At 41.5% G+C, this 17810-nt stretch overlaps 1 protein-coding gene across 11 annotated transcripts in view; it reads right to left on the bottom strand.

Annotated features, from left to right (window-relative positions):
- Positions 1–3962: 3962 nt before the first annotated feature.
- The window catches only part of ALG12 (ALG12 alpha-1,6-mannosyltransferase), a 33721-nt gene continuing 19873 nt past the window's right edge, over positions 3963–17810 (bottom strand). For 5 of the 11 annotated variants that reach the window (XM_061640240.1, XM_061640243.1, XM_061640235.1 and 2 more), the window contains 4 exons: positions 17122–17345; positions 15066–15235; positions 13131–13206; positions 3963–5057 (listed from right to left, as the gene is read on the bottom strand). In XM_061640240.1, coding sequence (XP_061496224.1) covers positions 4820–5057; positions 13131–13206; positions 15066–15235; positions 17122–17345 — 708 coding nt within the window. In that variant the 3' untranslated portion in view covers positions 3963–4819. Of the gene's footprint in view, positions 5058–10950; positions 11019–12250; positions 12416–13130; positions 13207–15065; positions 15236–17121; positions 17346–17810 lie in introns of those variants that run through there. The other 6 variants (XM_061640238.1, XM_061640241.1, XM_061640239.1 and 3 more) reach the window with 6 other exon arrangements.

Genomic DNA, 17810 nt, shown 5'->3' with positions numbered 1-17810 from the left:
TTACTAGTTTTTGTATTTCTTTTTGTCTCAGTGGGATTCCATTACCTAAACTACTAGCTGTAGATAGTGATGTATGTGGCCTAGCAGTTGCATTACAGAACATACAGAGATAAATATTGGTTAGCTATGTCAATCTGAAATTATGCATTATAACACAACGCTTTTTTGCCATACAAGATTCTATTCATTCCATTCCAGTAATATTGTAAATTTAGACTAGAATGGAATGCATTTTCAGTGTTTAAATGGCAAGGCATAGAAAATACTCATCAGTAACAGAATCAGGAGGAGACATCCCTAACAGATTCAGGACAAGACATAAGGCAAACGAGAGTTTTGCTTGCACATAATGCTAAATTGTGGTTGGTTTTGCCTAACCATGATTTGTTTGAATGCTTTAGCCCAGTTCAGTAGAGTAACCATGGTTTGTTTTCTACCAACAAATGATCATTATTTTTATTTTATTGGATTCCTTAACTGGCTTTCACCATAAGGTCCCACGGTGGGGTACAACAAAATAAAAATACAAGATTAAAAATCAGTTAATTTACAATTAGAAAAATATAGTGGGTCCCAACAAAAATTATATGAGATATCAAAGGGCAATGTCTTCAGCTTATGAAGAAAGCTATATAATGAAGGTGCCAGATGCTCCTTTGTGGGGAGGGAATGCCACAGTGAATGCCTTCCTGAGCTACCACACCTCCCTCAAACTTCTGAGGGTAGTGGAACCACCAAGAAGGCTCCCCTCTGCTGATGTTAACCGGCAAGAGGGTCTGTAGGGAAGGAGGTGGTCTTTTAATGTGAAGCCATGGCTTATCGGTATCTTATGAACCATGACTTGTTTTTAAATATGGTTTGATGTTATGTCTAAATCCAATAGCCTTACTCAGCTATGGTTTTTTTGGACACTGCACCCTAGATGTCTGCCAAACTACAAAGACATAAGCAGGTAGAAAACAAACCGAACTTCGGAGAAATAAGCTGGGCTTTAATCTGTGGAATAGCTTGTGGTTTATCAAGCAAACCACAGTTTAGTGTTATTTGCGAACACAGATGTGGTGTTTTAAGAAAGTAAAATCAGAACTGTAGGAGAAAGGGGAGAAAAACTATATGGACCCAACAGCAACTTTAGGGAAGCTCAGCGGCTTGCACATTCTTACTGGTATTTCTGACTTTGAACAGCAGACCATGTCATTTCAAAACCTGTTTTTGAATTGTTAAAAAACTTAGGGTATGGTATTAGGAGGACTCCTGTTCAACAAGAGTTCAAAATCTGGGAAAGGTAACAATAGACTTGTGATACATTGTCAGGAAAACAGCAACAAGGGAAAGGTAAGTTGTCCTGTTATATCACAACTGTTCTATTATAACCATTTTGTTTTAATGAACGTAGAGCAGGGTACAGGAACACATTTCCAGTCCAAATCTATGAAAGGTAAACAGTGAAGGGCCCAGATTTTATTAGTGGCATGTTTATTTTGGATTCTGGCTAATAAGGCTGCAAAAAACCCTCTCCCCCATACTCTGATGTAGGGCAGATACCTGTCAACTGACTTCTTACAGAAGGGAGTTTTTGTTGCTGAGGCAAATAGCGGTGACAAGATGGAGTGCTAGACTTTATTGCCATAACTGAACACTAACAAATCACTGGGTCCAGATGGTATCCATCCGAGAATTTGTTGAGGACTCAAATGTGGGATCCAAGAAATTGCAGGCTAGTTAGCTTAACATCCATTTTGAGTAAATTGTGGTATAACATTAGAGATAAAATTATCAAGCTCGTAGTAGGCCAAATCTTGCTGAAGAATAATCAGCATGGCTTCTGAAAAGGCAAGTCCTGTCTCATTAAGTTTTTACAGTTCCTTGGGAGAGTCGATAATGTGGATGGGGTGATGCCGTGACATTCTACTATCAAAAAGCTTTCGACAAAAATCCCCCACCAAAGATTCATGAGTAAATTTAGTAGTAATTGGATAAGGAGAGGCTCTGTTATGCATCAAAAATGGGTTAAATAAAGTACAGGAAGAGAGTAGGAATAAATGAACAGTTTGCATACCAGAGGGAGGTTCCCTGGGCTCTGCATTGCCACTGGTGCTTGTTTGTAAATGATCTAGAGTTAAGGGTGAGGCAACCAAATTGGCAGATAAACCCAAATTATTCAGAATGGTTAAAACAAAAAGCTAGTGAAGAGCTCCAAAAATATCTCTTCACACTGGAGCAGACATTAAAATGACAAATGCAGTTCAATGTTGGTAAGTGTCAACCACCTGTGGTAGGTATATATATATATAAATAAAAGCACACCATGTTGGGAACCATTAGGAAAGAAAGAAAAATGCTATACCTTTATATAGATCTATGACACAACTAAGTGGAATACTGTGCACGGTTTTGGTCACTGCAGCTCAAAAAGGTTATAAAGCTGGAAAGGGTGCAGAAGAGGTCAACCCATATAAGGGGCTGGAGCAATTCCCTTCTGAAGAAAAGGTTATAGCATTTGAGAGTTTTTTTCAGCTTAGAAAAAAAGGCAATTAAAGGGGACTTGATAGCGTGTAAAATCCGTTGTGAAGTGGGCAATGAGTTTTTCACCCTCACAATAAGCTGGGGTTATTGAGAGTAGGTGAATGTTGGAAGATTCAGGGCAGACAAAAAAATTCTTCATGGAACACACAGTAAAACAATGGAATTCACTACCACAAGATGTGATGGGCACAGATTTGGACAGCTTTAAAAGGGATTAGATAAATTCATGGAGGATAAGGTTACCAATGACTGCTAGCCATGATGGCTGCAAATTACTTCCAGTATCAGGCATGGTATGTCCTTGAATGCCAGTTGTTGGGGGAACACAAGTGTGAGTGCTGTTCTGCTCGTGTTGTTCTTGTAGGCTTCCCATGAGCATATGGTTGGCGACTCTGGAAACAATGCTGGACTAGATGGTCCTTTGGTCTGATAAAGCAAACTGCCTATGTTCTTAATGTAGAAAAGGCTTCATTAAGGCTGAGCATAGACGACTCAAAGCAGCAGATGTGAATTCAACAGTGGTAGACTTGATGGGAGTGTGGTTGTGTGCTATGGGCTAATAACACTCAGTTTGTATCTTTATCTGTGTATACCATGGATTCACAATGGATTTTTGAAGGTAAACTAACAAGAAACTACACCTATGTTAATATTAATAGTCCCTCATATTTGGCCATAGCTGGTGACTGCACATAAATTGGAGCACCAGGTATTGCCTACATCACATGAAATAGGTGCAACTGGCAATCTTGGAAGGGTTAGATTCCCCCCCCCAGCAATAGTGACCTGGATTTCTGTTTTAAACGAATTATTCCAATAGGTGTGTCCGTCACCAGCGTCAGGTACATAGACAGCAAGGCTGCAGTACCTGATAATCATATTATAGTGCTGCCTGTAGACTTTGAAGATTGCAGAACTGCATTATAAGGCTATGTTGGTTACTACTTCACCTGCCCTTAGTGAAACCAGCTGTTCCTGAATACCTGAATAAATAAATCACACATCAAGGAAGAAATAGAGTGCTATTCTTTGATGCAGAATTGATCAAAAGTGTGGCACAGTATGCTGGGGAACTGCAGGACAGTGTGGATGAACTGGTTTTACAGGTTGGTACTTGTTGCATTTAGATAAATCTTCACCCTACTCATGCTGTGCTCAGCTACACCCAGCATTATGAACACCAATAGTTAGCTCTTTGTTAAAAAAAATAAAAATAAATTGATATGAGTAATTTGAACTTTCTTGTGGGGCAGGCAATTCAATTTCAGTATCTTCAGCCATCGGTTGTAGGCTACTGGTATAATTGTACCAGTAGACTGTTATATTGTGGTTACTGAGAAAATCAGTTGCAATTACTAGCCTGCCTGGTTTAAAATATCTTGTTATATGCCTGTGTGTTTGGAACATTCTGTACCATTTAAAAGTAACACAATTAATTAAAATAAGAAAATATTTATTAAAAGATCAGCCCAATTAAAGAGGCTTTGCATTCTGCAGCCAGAACTCCTAAAATGGATTACAATGCTTAAAACATTATCAAGGCCAAATCATTCTTGACCTGTGACCCGGTTCAAAAATCATGCCAGCAGTGGGACACAGGGCTTGCGTCCACGCAGAACTCAACAGTCCTGTATTCAGGCCCACCACATGTACACATGTGGCTCTCATGTTTGAATAGTGCCTTTCAACTCCCAAATTTTGTTATACAAGGTATATGATGTAGTTTGGGCCTCTTGTTGTATTTCTTGCACATAGATGCTGTTCAAAAGTGACAACTCTACATGTCTATACCCAGAAGAATAAGCACTTTTGATGGGTAGCTGCAATCCTACTTTCCCACAGTGTGAAGCCAATCAGATTGCATGAAGAATCCCAGAATGAATTTAAATTTTACATGCTGTAAACCGTAACAATAAGTTTTACCTAGTCATCAGTGGGGGAAACACAGTAGTAACCCCTTCAATCTCTCTCACATACACATGCATTGAATTACATAAAATCATTTCAAATTTGCTAGATGTCTCTTACTACATAACTTTAAACAGTACATTACATCTTTGTGAAACACATGATACCCAACTGTTGGCATGAGGTTTTTTTTAGCAGACTTTTAATTGCATGGAAATATCTACAGCTGGTACTATGTGCATGTATTTGTATGCAAGCAATCCTCTCATACAAAAAAAAAGGGGGGGGGACAGGGTTCTCTTGCTCTTCCACAGACACAGCATTCTGGTTTTGAATTAGTGCAACAACATTTCACCAACAAGCGTACTTGAAGGCTGTTAAACAATTATGTTCTGGAAGATGTGGGAAGCTTTTCCAACAATACTAGTTTGGATTTCAAGTTTAAAGTAATGGGAGGTAGTGCAGTAAAATTCAATCCAATCCCACTGGTGCCATGTATGTGTGCCAGTACTCTGTGAGTCTTCTTATAATGCAACGTCTGAACAGGTTCCATCTCCATAAGTATATGCGTGTATGAAAACATGAGCGGGTCACCCGGTTTCAGGTCTTCCCGTTTGTCATACCTGTAAGAGAAACAATGAAAAACTGCAACAAGTTTTTCCCAAAAAAGATAAAACCACTACCCCTAGATCCCCACAGACAAGGCATAGCAGCAGGGAAGGGGGGGATCGGTCTGACAATGGGCTCTCTCCAAGAGCCAGGGAAACTTCCACAGACACCCCTGAACACAGTACACAAAGCTCATTATGTGGGAATGAGGACAGCATAACTAAAGGGGCTTTATGGATAATCCATGCAGCAGGGATCATCCATGTAGCACCTGTGGACACAAGGATGCCCTGGGCATCTTTCCTGGTGCAAAGCCTCTGAGCACTCTCCTCGCCCCATTTTGTCATGCAGCCACAAGGCTGGTTTACAACCATGCCATAGAGCTGAAGGAGGTAGTTGAAGAGTGACACACTTTCCCACTTCCTCTTTTAGCTTTATGTGCTTTTCAAAGCTCAGATAAATTCTACCACAGAGGTTCCTAAACGGTGCTCCATGGCATGTCCATATTAAAGATTTATATCAGTTTTTAATTGTATCTTGATTGCTTATTTTATTTCTTGTATTGAATTTTATTGTATTTACAGTATGAATTCTATGAAAGGCAAATTGTAATACAATCAAATACAAGACACAAAAGAAGCAATAAAAATATAATTAAATATCATACAGCACCTAGCACAACACATTACAATTGCTACAACAGGCAGAACAATCATTAAGTGGTCTACCAAGACCATCAGAGTTTTCTAGTGGTCTGGGGAGGAGAATTTGGGAATCACTCTTCTACCGGAAGCATCTTCTACCCAGGGCCCACGGGCTTAAAAAGGTTGGCAACAGTGAGCCATGGGCTACTGCAACAACTGTAATTGTACTATATCCAACTTTAAAACTTAATAAAACACATACATTTAACTCAATGCCATGGGTTTAGAACCCGCAATGTTGGACTCTAATCCCGTCAGCCATCATAGTCCATGGTCAGGAATGATGGGAACTGCAGTCCAACATCATCTGGAGGGCCACAGCTTACTCCTCACAAAAAAAGGCCTTGAAATATTGTTAGGAACAAGCAGCAATATTTACAAGAAACGGCAGTCAGGCTCTTGACTCTTCCTTTTGTTAATTTAGTCAAAGGCAGTTTTTAATGTTATGCTATTCATGCATTCTCACAGAAGACCTCAGCTTTCAGGGAAGTAGCCATGGGGAAGTTGTAGGGCAACCCTGTGCTCTTCATGTAGCATCCCCTCCCACACACACACAAAATGTTCTCCATTCTGGGTCATGTAGCAAGCCATCATGTTACCTGGGGGCAGGGAAGTATAGCTAATAATTCACACAGGTGACTTGCGATGTCTGCACCGATGGACCTGTGCAGGTTTAGTCAGCCTTGGCTTCTCGGTCTGCAAAGGGTAATGAGCTGCTTCTAGTGTGTTTCACATATTATGGAAAAATTATAGCACGACGTGGCCTTTAAAAACGGAAGTAAAAATTTGGTGCAGACTCAGTTTTGCCATGAAAGGATGTGGGTTATGGCAGAGTTCAAGAGCCACATTGACTTCCAAACCACATACCAGTAGTGGGGGTGGCTAGACCCAACCCACTCTCCATCCACTATCGACATAGGCAAGAGGTAGTATCATAGTTCAAGGACACATACCAGCTATGTAAAAAACACTAGAGGAGGAAAGGTGTGGGGTGTTGTAACTCAAGCGGAGTCCCAAGGGCCAGATAGAGAGACCTGAGGGCTACATTCAGCCCCTGGGTCTGAGGTTCCCGAACTTCACAGTAGAAGGTGAATATTTAGAACAGTGTAGAATGAAACATGGGAGGTGATCTATTATGTTCTGTGGAGCAAGGAAGACTTCAAAAAATTACTGAATCCACAGTTGGGCAATATCTTTATTAGGATATTTTGCATGTCCTATTGCCTTATTGTGGGTTGTTTAATAGCATGACTGAACACCGATATTTTCAGTCATTTAAATTTTTTTGTAGCAGACCACATCAACCACTGCTGAGCATGTAATACAATATCAGACCCTCTGACATTGACATGCGTTCCCCAGCCCTCCCCCAGCTATCTAGAATGGGAATCACTGATACCAGACTGTTTAAAGCAACAGTACGGAAGCCAACTGTGCAGGACAAAGTGGGCAGGACTAAGAATGGCACATTCAAACACTGTTCAAAAGGGATGCCAGCCTCAGTAGAAGGAGCGACATCAGTGCAAGCTAGTATCAGGGTGTATCAAGCCTGTGCAGTAGAATGGCAGTTGCCACACAATGCAACGGGCCACAGCTGCCCAACATGGCAGCATGTCTACATGGATAAAGCAAGTGTATCACTGATGTCCGCTATCTCAGTTACAAAAAGCTGTGCGTCTTATTCACTTCCCCAACTCCTAAATAACATGTACTTTCTTTTGCTATTAATACAGCCCTGGAGAAAAGTATTAAAATTTATGCTAGCTTCTGTTTGGATGCTTCAGGTGACTTATCCCCATTTTTCTAAACCTATCGGAAAACAGGGTATTCAGTAGATAGAATACTGTTCCAATAAATGCCTGGTTAGGTCTACCTCTCATTTGCAAACCTGTGTCTATTGTTAAGATGTAAACAGCATTTGATGTCTTAACTGAAAAACAACAGAACCTGCTGTCAATGCCAAATCAGACTTGTGAGTAATAAATATGGTTCCTTTCTTTCCTTCATCAGTCTCCACAGGCTATCCTGAAGCATCTAGGATTAGGACCAAGATTTCAAGTTCAGAGGATGCAATTGTTCCTAAGTAATCTTGAGTCGTGCCTTATCTCATTTTAGACATGAAGCCCTATACAGTAATACCTCAATTAAAGAATCCTCCAGGAATGAAGCTCCTTTTAAGGAAGGCTTTTTTTAAAAGTGAAACCAACCAGCTTTGCTTTGCTATGGATAAACAGACAAGCCTATGCCTTTGCTTTAAGGTAAAACTGACCAGCCTGTGCCTTTGTTTTGCTATGGACAAACTTTCAAGCCTGTGCCTTTGATTTGCTAGGATGAAACTGAAAAGCCTGTGTGTTTGCTTTGCATTAAGGAGATCTCTTGCTTTCTCCCAGAGCTGTGGAGGGAAGGATCCAATATGATTCAGAGGAGGGGAAGGAGTGGGAATGGGTGGGTGCTGGGTAGGCAACCTTTAAAACCCCTATTGAAGCTGCCCCCACCATCTATAATTGGGTGCTGGAATCTATCCCGATTCTATCCATGTTATTCCTACGTCTGGTATCAAAAGTTTCTGTTTCTGTTAAAGGAATAACGCACAGGAACACATCTACTTTGTTCACTGAGGTATTACTGTAGTCAATTGAGGCTGCAATTTTATACACACTTGTCTGGGAGTAAGATACTTCTGAGTAGACAGAAGGGGAAATTCTTTTGATCGGGGAAAAAATCACATTGTTATTCGGCTCAGTTCTTGCAGACATGCCTGGCTTTTCATTTTCTATACTATTTCACTGCAACCAACAGGAACACAAGTGAAAAAGGTAAGGAATTATGATGAAAAAGCTTCCACTTAAGACAGGAGACAGTTATTTGGGTTTCTGACAAATGCCTAATAATGCATAGAAGCTATAATAATGGAACTGACAAATTGTGTTGCTTTTTTGGGAGGGGAGTTGTCACGCAACGTAACTGCTAATTACCATATGAACGAAATTTCTTTAGCATTAGTTGAACGCTGGAGAAGAGCCATTGGATTTGCTTTGCCTGCAGAAGACCCCAGGTTCAATCCCCAGCATCTCCAGGTAGAACTAGGACAGACTCCTGTTTGAAACTCTGAAGCGCCACTGCCAGTCGGTGTAGACAACACTACGCTACATCAACCCAGCGGTCCGATTCACTATAAAGCAGCTTCCTATATTCTAAGAACTCTGAATAATCAAATCACCGTCCTACTTTTGTCAAACAACTTTTTGTTAGCCCGTTGATAATTAAATCAGTTTTAAAAAAACTTTCTACTGCAGACTCTCAAAATCCCATGTTCTAAACTGGAAGCCGTAAAGAGGCCCTTGGTAGCCTTTGGAAGCATCTGCTACTTGGGATAGTGTGTACAGTTCTGGTCACCATTCCTTAAAAAAAACATTATACATCTGGAAAAGGAACAGGAAAGGGAAACCAAAATAATCAAGGTGCTGGAACAACACCCTTTTGAGGAAAGGTGACATTGTTTCAGACTTTTTAGCTTAGAAAAGACATCTCCCTCACTAACAATGGAAGACACATGGTTCCAATTGAACTCCCTTCCCTCCTTTGCCTTTGTGCATAGACTCTGACCCTGCAGTACTGGCTTGGCACCTTCCAGCAGCAGGAAAGGGTGGAGAAGCCTGCACACAGGTACTGGGAGAGCTATGGGAAGAGCCGAGCTGGCTGGCTCCAGTTAATCACGCCAATTAATGTCTTCAGCCCTGCATCATAGTTCAGCCTATCTGTGCTCCGTGTTATTTTGCCATCCATAGTTACCTTTTTGTTCCGTATTTAAGAGGTTGAAAGCCATCAGGCTGTCTGATGCTTTGGCAGATGCAGAGCAATGCCCTCATAGTTATACTCCCTCCCCAGGAAGCTGTGAGTAGTGATTATCTATTTATATGAATTTATTACATTTATACCCCGCCTTTCTTTTCATGATAGAAACCCAAGGCAGCTTACATATGGTGGTCTCCCATCCAGGCACTGACCAGACCTGACCCTGCTTAGCTTCTGCAGGGCGCTGGCCTCATGCCTTCAGACCATAGCCTGGGACCAGTAATGACGGTGTAAGAGAAGCCTTCACCAAGCTGGTGCCCTCTGGAAGTTTTGGACTCCAGCTCCCATCACCTCAGCCAGCTCAAGGGTGCTGACTGGGGTTGATGAGAGCTGTAGTCCAAAAACATCCAGAGGACATCAGCTGGGCGAAGGCTAACTGGCACAGAGGAACAGCAACACAGCAGCCTGCTACTCAAAAGTAGCTGCCTCCATTCCTAACTATGCAGAACAGGCCCCGTCCAAAACAGTACAGAGCACACTTCTACAGACTTCAGTTCAAAGAACCTCTCCTATCTCTAGGGAAATTTTCCTGCTGCCCTCAGAAATTGTGTTGTAGTTACCAGCTGAAATATCCAATTCAGCTGCTAACTGAAGTAGTAAGTATGAGCTGGCTGCAGAATAAAACCAAACACCTCACCAACTCCTCGAGCGATATTTTACCTTTGCATGTCATTAGGATGTAAGCTTTCCCGGATACTACTCTACCCTACATATATATATCCTTTCATCCTGGTTCAGTGGCTACAATGCCAAATTATAGAGAGCATAGTCTGCATTAACATTCATGTCAAGCTTATTTGCTGTCAGTTACTGCAGAAAGATAATTAACTGCCAGCATTTTTTTCTTGAGGCATATTCGGGCATGGCAATGAAGAAGTAGGCCCTTATAAGTCCCTTAGTTTATGTACGTACTCGAATCTTAAACACAGGCTTCCATTAAAGAGCACAGACCGGGGGGGTGGGGTGATGTTGCTGAACTATAACTCTCATCAGCCCTAGCAAGCATAGCCAATGGCAAGAGGTGATGGGAGCTGTAATTCAGGGCCAAAGGTTCCCTACACCTGGCATTGAAAGTATGCTTCTTTCATATATACTAACCATACGTACATCTATTTAATTGAAGTATGGAATTTCTGAAGGGGATGTAATCCCCGGTTTTGGAAAAAGATTTACCCAGATTTCTATTAATGGAATTGGAAACATCCTTTGTGAACTCTGGTGATAATCTACTAAACTAGTTTTGGGGGCTTCATACTCCCACCTTCTATGAAATCATGTCTTCTGCCCAATTATATTCAGTGTGGCAATCAAGTGCCAAAACATGTGCTCATTGGAAAGTAATGATTACCTCTCATCTCTTGGGCACGCTCCCAGTTCCTGGACCAACCCAAAAGAAATAACTCAGATTCATATTCACTGAAGTTGAAAAAAAAAAGAAAACCTATCACTTCAAATTTGCCAAACACAACCTTGAACAATTTACCACTACCCCAAAACAAAAAATTATGGAATTTGATGGGCGTTCCCCTCTGTTAATGTCCTGATATTATTATTATTATTATTATTATTATTATTAATACCCCACACTTTTTCCAAACTGGAACTCAAGGCAGCTTCCAGATAAAAAGTATACATAATTAAGAACATACAAAAATCTGTATTAAAATATAATTAAACTATTGAAATATTAAAACCATTTAACAACATTTAAAATACTGCAAACTCAGTTTAAATAGCCATTTATGCCAGTGCATAAATGAATGATAAATATCAGGTTCTAATCTTCTAAACAAAATCCATTAGATTTTATTTAGAAAAACCTATAAACCGCTTAATTAGGAAAAAAAATCTCTAAGCAGTGTACATAAAAGCAGCAGTTATTTTTAACTAAGCAACTCCTGTCAGATCTATTTATTTATTAGATTTATATCCCATCCTTTCTCCCAGCAGCAGCCTAGGGTGGCAAGCATGCTCATTGGCAAGCATGCTCCTCATATATGACAGGGTTTGCTTAATTAAGCAAGCTTAATTAATTAAGGGGGGTGTTGCTTCTTGGAGTGGGTGAGATTAGAGAAGATTCCCCCCCCCCCCCCCCCCCCCCACACACACACACACACACACACACACACACACACACACACACACACACACACACACACACACACACACACACACACACACACACACACACACACACACACACACACACACACACACACACACACACACACACACACACACACACACACACACACACACACACACACACACACACACACACACACACACACACACACACACACACACACACACACACACACACACACACACACACACACACACACACACACACACACACACACACACACACACACACACACACACACACACACACACACACACACACACACACACACACACACACACACACACACACGTCTAATGTTCGCCGTAGGGATCATAGGGCAGGAATGGGGAACTTCAGGCCTAGGGCCAAATGCAGCCCCTTCCAGTTCTCTGTATCCATTCCTCAGAACTCTCCCCCGGTCACACCCTCAATGGCCCCTCCAGTGCTTTTGCTCGGTTGGAATGTGTCCTTGAACCGTGACAATCCATTCAAAGATGCATGTGTCCTTGCAGGTACAAACCTTGGAATTTGTTTGGCTGGAACACAGCATGGTGTACAAAGATAAAAGTCACACCTGTTGCTCCACCTGCTTTTTGCCTCTTGCCCCTCCCGCCACTGGCATGCAGCCTCCAGAAGATTGCCCATAAGGGAATGTGGCCCTCAGGGTGAAAAAGGTTCTCCACTCCTGCCACAGGAAAAAAAAACAGAAGCATTTGGGAAAAGGATGGCATCTTGTGTGTGTGTCCTGTCATACCATACCAGCATGGGCAGCGGCTGAATCAGAAGCATATGGGTCTCAAACAGTCGTACCTTTCACAGCTGTACCTGGAGACGCCAGGATTGTATTCAAGACCTTCTGCATGCAAAGCAGATGCTCTGCCATTGAGCTATGGTCCCTTCCTGTCTCCAGGTTCCTACCACCATAAGAACAGCCAGTCAAAGCTGTACCAAAGTAGCATGAGGACTGGAGGGGCCTTCCAGTTCTCCTCCATGCTGTATCTAAGAATGCCTCAGAAGACCCTGGGGTAATACATCCCACCCCTTTCCTTCTTTCACGGTGACTTGCAACCTTGAGGAATGTGCCACTTCCGATAATCGCCAGGATGCCCTTTCACATTCCACACTCCATCACCTCACCTTCTCTGCAGCAGGCTGCTCGGGTTGGGGGAAAAAGAAGGCCCTTCCCACAGCACAAGCTGATTCCTGCCACCTGTTTTGCCTGCAGCACTCTGACTTAGCAAGAGGTGGAAGAGTATGATCCTTGGACTACACCCATGCTGCATAAGAGCAAGTAAATTATCACATTGACATGTGCATTCATGCATATAAATTGGGGGTGGGTAGGACAATTTAAATATATATATATATGTGTGTGTGTGTGTGTGTGTGTGTATTTTTACTTCCAATCCACATTGACTTCTAAAAATCGAGACACTCCAGTCTGTGCTGCAGCTGCATCGATATGGATGGAAACATCTGAGGAGAGAATAAAAGAGTGTTTCTAGATAAATAGCCCCTCAGGACAGAAATACTTGAAAGTAAAGAGTAAAACTTAGTCTACAGTGGGGTGGGGAGACTTGCAGGATTTACATGTTTTTTATTAGAACCCCATACACCATACACCAGCTGGAGCCAGGTACAAAACCATGGCTCAAGGCAGGTGGTGGACACACACTCAGAATTAAAGAACAGGATACCTCTGAGTGCAGGCTCAGCCTAGAAATTTGTTTTCAGTACCAAAACAGAGCTCAGAATCCCTCCCCCACAAAAATGCACTCCTGGTTTCCTCTCTCCCCCAGCTTTCTTTATTTCTTCAGTCTATTTTTTGGGGGGGAGGGGAGGGAGCCTTTTTGTTGCTGCTATTGTTAAGCCAGGGATGGCCAACAGGTGCCCTCCAGTTCTTCTTGGATTCCAACTACCCTCACCCCTGGCCATCAGCTATGTGGTCTGGGGTGGATGGAAACGGTAGTCCAGCAACATCTGGAGGGCAACACGTTGGCTAAGCAATTGGAAGTCAGAACCGTTTGCTGATCTGCTACAAAGATCCACCACAAAGATCCACCACTTAAACCTGATCCAGCTCCTGCCCACTCTGTATGAATCAATACTGCACAATTATGAGAAGTGACAATCAGTGTGTGAGCGCCTGTGCAATATCTAGGGTTGTTGCTGTTTTTGATAGTACTCACTGGTACAGAGTACCAGCACCTTTTTTTTTGCTGCCCATGGCAGCCATTATGTGTTGGCACCCACAACACTTTTGTCAATATATGAGTACTGGCACCTCATTATTTTTTTTTCCAAAAAAAGCACTGGCAATGTCCAAAGGGAAATTTACTGAGACAAGGCAGGGAATATGCAAGTTTGACCTACAATTTGTGTGTCCCCCCTATTGGAGTTCCCTTTCAGACACTGCAGAGAAAGTGCAAAAGACAGATAATACATTTGCTCATTGGCACTTCTTGTAACTTCCAATGTGTCAGGATCGGTTGCCTTGCTTTAGGATATTGATTCCCAAGAAGTCCAGACTGAAAAACTGAAGCTCTGTAATGCAGAATGGGATGGAGGAATTACAAGACAGGGGCAAGAGAATGGAAAAGGAAGAAATGAACATGGGATGAAGCAGTGGGGCCCTATCCACTTCTCCCTCCCCCAAATCAATTAGAAATAGCATGGTGTAGTGGTCAAGAGTATCAGGCTCAGACTGGGAAGACACAGGTTCAAATCTCCACCCAGCTTTGTCACTCACTGGACCAGTCACCATCTTTCAGTCTAGTCTACCTCACAAGGCAAAGATAAAATAGGGTGGTGGGTGGGGGACCACATCTGCCACCTTGAATTCCTTGATGGAAAGTTGGAATAGAAATATAATACATACATAAAGGAATTTCTGAGGACTTATCAGAGATTAGGACCTTCCATAACACTGAAGTCGAGGCTGGAAGCCTTTCCTCAGAAACCTTTTGCCTGGACTGAAGCAGAGAGAATTTCTTCAAGGATTTCTCTCAGGACTTCTCTCTGCCTCTTGCAATGAGCAGCCTTTACAGTCTGTCCTGAAGGGCCTCTATTCTTTGAAAACAACAACAGCTAAGCAGCTTTAAGACAGGAGAATTTAGAGTGGGCAAGTAGTGGAGCAGGGATAAATACTTAACCCTTCCCTAAGCCACTGTTCCTCCACTCCAAATTGCCTCCTCACAGCAGATTCCCTGCCCTTCTCCAACGGTTCAAATGTGTGTCTTCAAATGCTCAAGTGTACAATACTTAGTTTGCCCCACAGAATCTCACGGGCACAAGCCACAAGACATCTCCTTAAGCTTCGAATCCGCTTTACACACCTGCTGTTGGAGGCACTAACTGGTGTAGTTTCTGCATGGCAACTCCTCCAGGATAATTGAAGTGTGAAACATAGAGCGAGACTCCTGAGTAAACAGCGTTAGCTAGAAGGTGTGCAACAACAAGAAGAGATCCAACCTTATATAGCCAAGATTTCTTGTAATTGTTCAGACTGCAAAGAAAGGAAAAATGATATGAAACTTAGTAGCTGATCTTACCTTCATATAATATATCCAGCTCTGCTATGGAAAACCATTAGGAATACTTTTGTTAGTAAAGAGCAAGAGAGAATGATGACAACTTTTAGGCTGCATTTGGACATAAGGTAAACTGTAATTTATTGTTACGTGCAAAATGCTTGGGCTCATGTGCTTCCCCCACTTCTTCTGCCATGATCACAAGGAGGAGATAAGGACCTTTTCCTTAGGTTTTCAATTAGCCACAGTTTAGGATTACATTTGAAGCCTAAACTGTGGTTAATCTATAGATGGACAAATCTGTCCATTTCAGTTTATTTCAGTTTCTCATTTTTTCATTGTTAAATTCAGTTCATTCTATTTACACATCAATTTGTTTTTTCTACATAAAACCCTCTGCACAAAATGTTGTATGTACTTTCATGCACATTTCTACTAATATAGTTTTGGTACACAATTTTGCCTAACATATGCATTTTTGCAAGCACTTTTCCCCAATATTACGCTATTTTCACTAATATATGCAAGTTTGTGTCTGCTTTTTAGCTGGAGAACTGCATCACAAAACTCAGGGAAGTGGAAATTTCAAAGGTTAGCTGCGTTTTGGGTCACATATTGCTTCAGGACATATGAATTAGGAAGGTTCGCATTCAAATGAGAATGAAACAAATTTCTCCCCCACCCCTAGGTTAATCTAACTATTGATTAGTGAAACAAGCTACTTTCATAAATTAAGGTTTGAACCTTGTTTCAATAAAACATAGTTAAGACTGACCACAGTTTGCTCTGGTTCAGACATACTGCTAAACTACATTTATCTCCTCCATGTGGCTGTGCCAAAAGTCCAGGAGGTGGCAAGCCCAAGACTCACTCACATAATGATAAACCATAGTTTATTATGTCTAAATGCAGTGTCTTCTAATTATTTCTCCAGTTCCGGACAGATGACTGTCATCATAAATGTCATCATTATCCATAAAGATAACTTTTTAACATAATTCCTTTTGTATCTAAAAATTCATTAATCACTTGGATGTTTAGTTATATGCAGCAATGAATTTGTTTCATGCTATAGAGGAATGTTATCTTTTAATTAACTATCTATTGTGGAGTGATGGGAGACAGAAAGCGATTGCTAGGAACAGTTATGTATCTCAAAGATCCAAAGGGGCACATACTGTGGTTCCACACACCACTTCGGGCTTTTCTAGCCTCATTTCTTCTGCCTTTCCCACCAAACCCACCACAACCTGAGCAAACGCACTTCTGAGAGTTAGGGAAGGAATATGTGATGCAGTACAGGAGGGAAGAAATTGAAGACTCCCAAATGTGTTCACAGAAATGTTTTCCATTCATATACTAGAGTGGGGAAGGGCCATAGCTCAGGGGTAGTGCACATACTCTACATGCACAAGGTCCCAGGTTCAATCCCTGGCATTTCAAGGTGTGGTGGGGAAGGATTCCTGTCTGAAACCCTGGAGAGTGCTGTCAGTCATGGTAGACAGTACTGAGTTAGATGAACCCAATGGTCTGACTCAGTATAATGTACAATTCATAGGACCAAGTGTAAATGATATAATTTTGTGTTGCAAATTTCCTGATCCTCTAATTTTAGAATTGTCTGTTTTTAATCTGGGCAGTCCCAAAGAACCAACATAAATTTACAACCTTACTGATCATTTTTTTTTTCTTCCCTCGGAACTTCAGGTCAATTTTACCTTGTTCCCTAAGCCCTTGAATAAATACCGTGATGGAATGAGGCAAATTAAAACCCATTTCTCGTAAGTTATTCTAAAACTGCCAAGTAATAAATTAGCAATAAAATAAAAATATTGAAAGATAGAAACAACATTTAACTTACATTCGTGAGCAGCCTTTGGCAGCCACGATATTGAAGATTGGAAAAGTGTATATAATAAACCGCAGTTCTTTGTGTGGGAGAAATGAATACAAGAAAATAAAACCAAGCGTGGGTAGAATTAATACTCGGGTCCTTTTCTCTACTGCACCTAGTGGAATAAATATAATACTACATCCAAGGGCACGAGGCAAGGCCGAATAAAAATACCACAAGAACGGAGAGGTCTATAAAGAGGAAAAAGAGTTAAGGATTTTAAAAATAAACCCCAAATCAGTATCATCATAATCAATCATTTGCTCCATCAGGTAAATTCTACATTAGGGGAAGTTTCTAGCGGAGAAACATGTGCCCATTTCTTCTTATATTGTTACGCACTTATTGACCATTATTAAGATGGAAATTCTATTATAGTGGAAATGCTACTAATCTATATGGGCCATCCAAAGAAGATATATGCATGTGCACATGCACACACAATTCCCAGATGGCACAGTTTGTGAAAGGGCTTAGCTCAGCAGGTCCATCATATACATTAATAGCAAACTCATTCTCTGAGGATGAACCTGGCAAATAGTAGCACCACCCCCACACAAGAGGGAGTTGATAGCAGACTCAAGGGAACCCCAAGGTTTGCAGAGGCACAAACATATTTTAAGAAACCAAGAAGGGAGGTGCACAAACCAAAACAA

Source organism: Rhineura floridana, chromosome 8, assembly GCF_030035675.1.
Source record: "Rhineura floridana isolate rRhiFlo1 chromosome 8, rRhiFlo1.hap2, whole genome shotgun sequence".
Lineage (NCBI taxonomy): Eukaryota > Metazoa > Chordata > Lepidosauria > Squamata > Rhineuridae > Rhineura > Rhineura floridana.
This window is presented reverse-complemented; position numbering and strand designations above follow the sequence as displayed.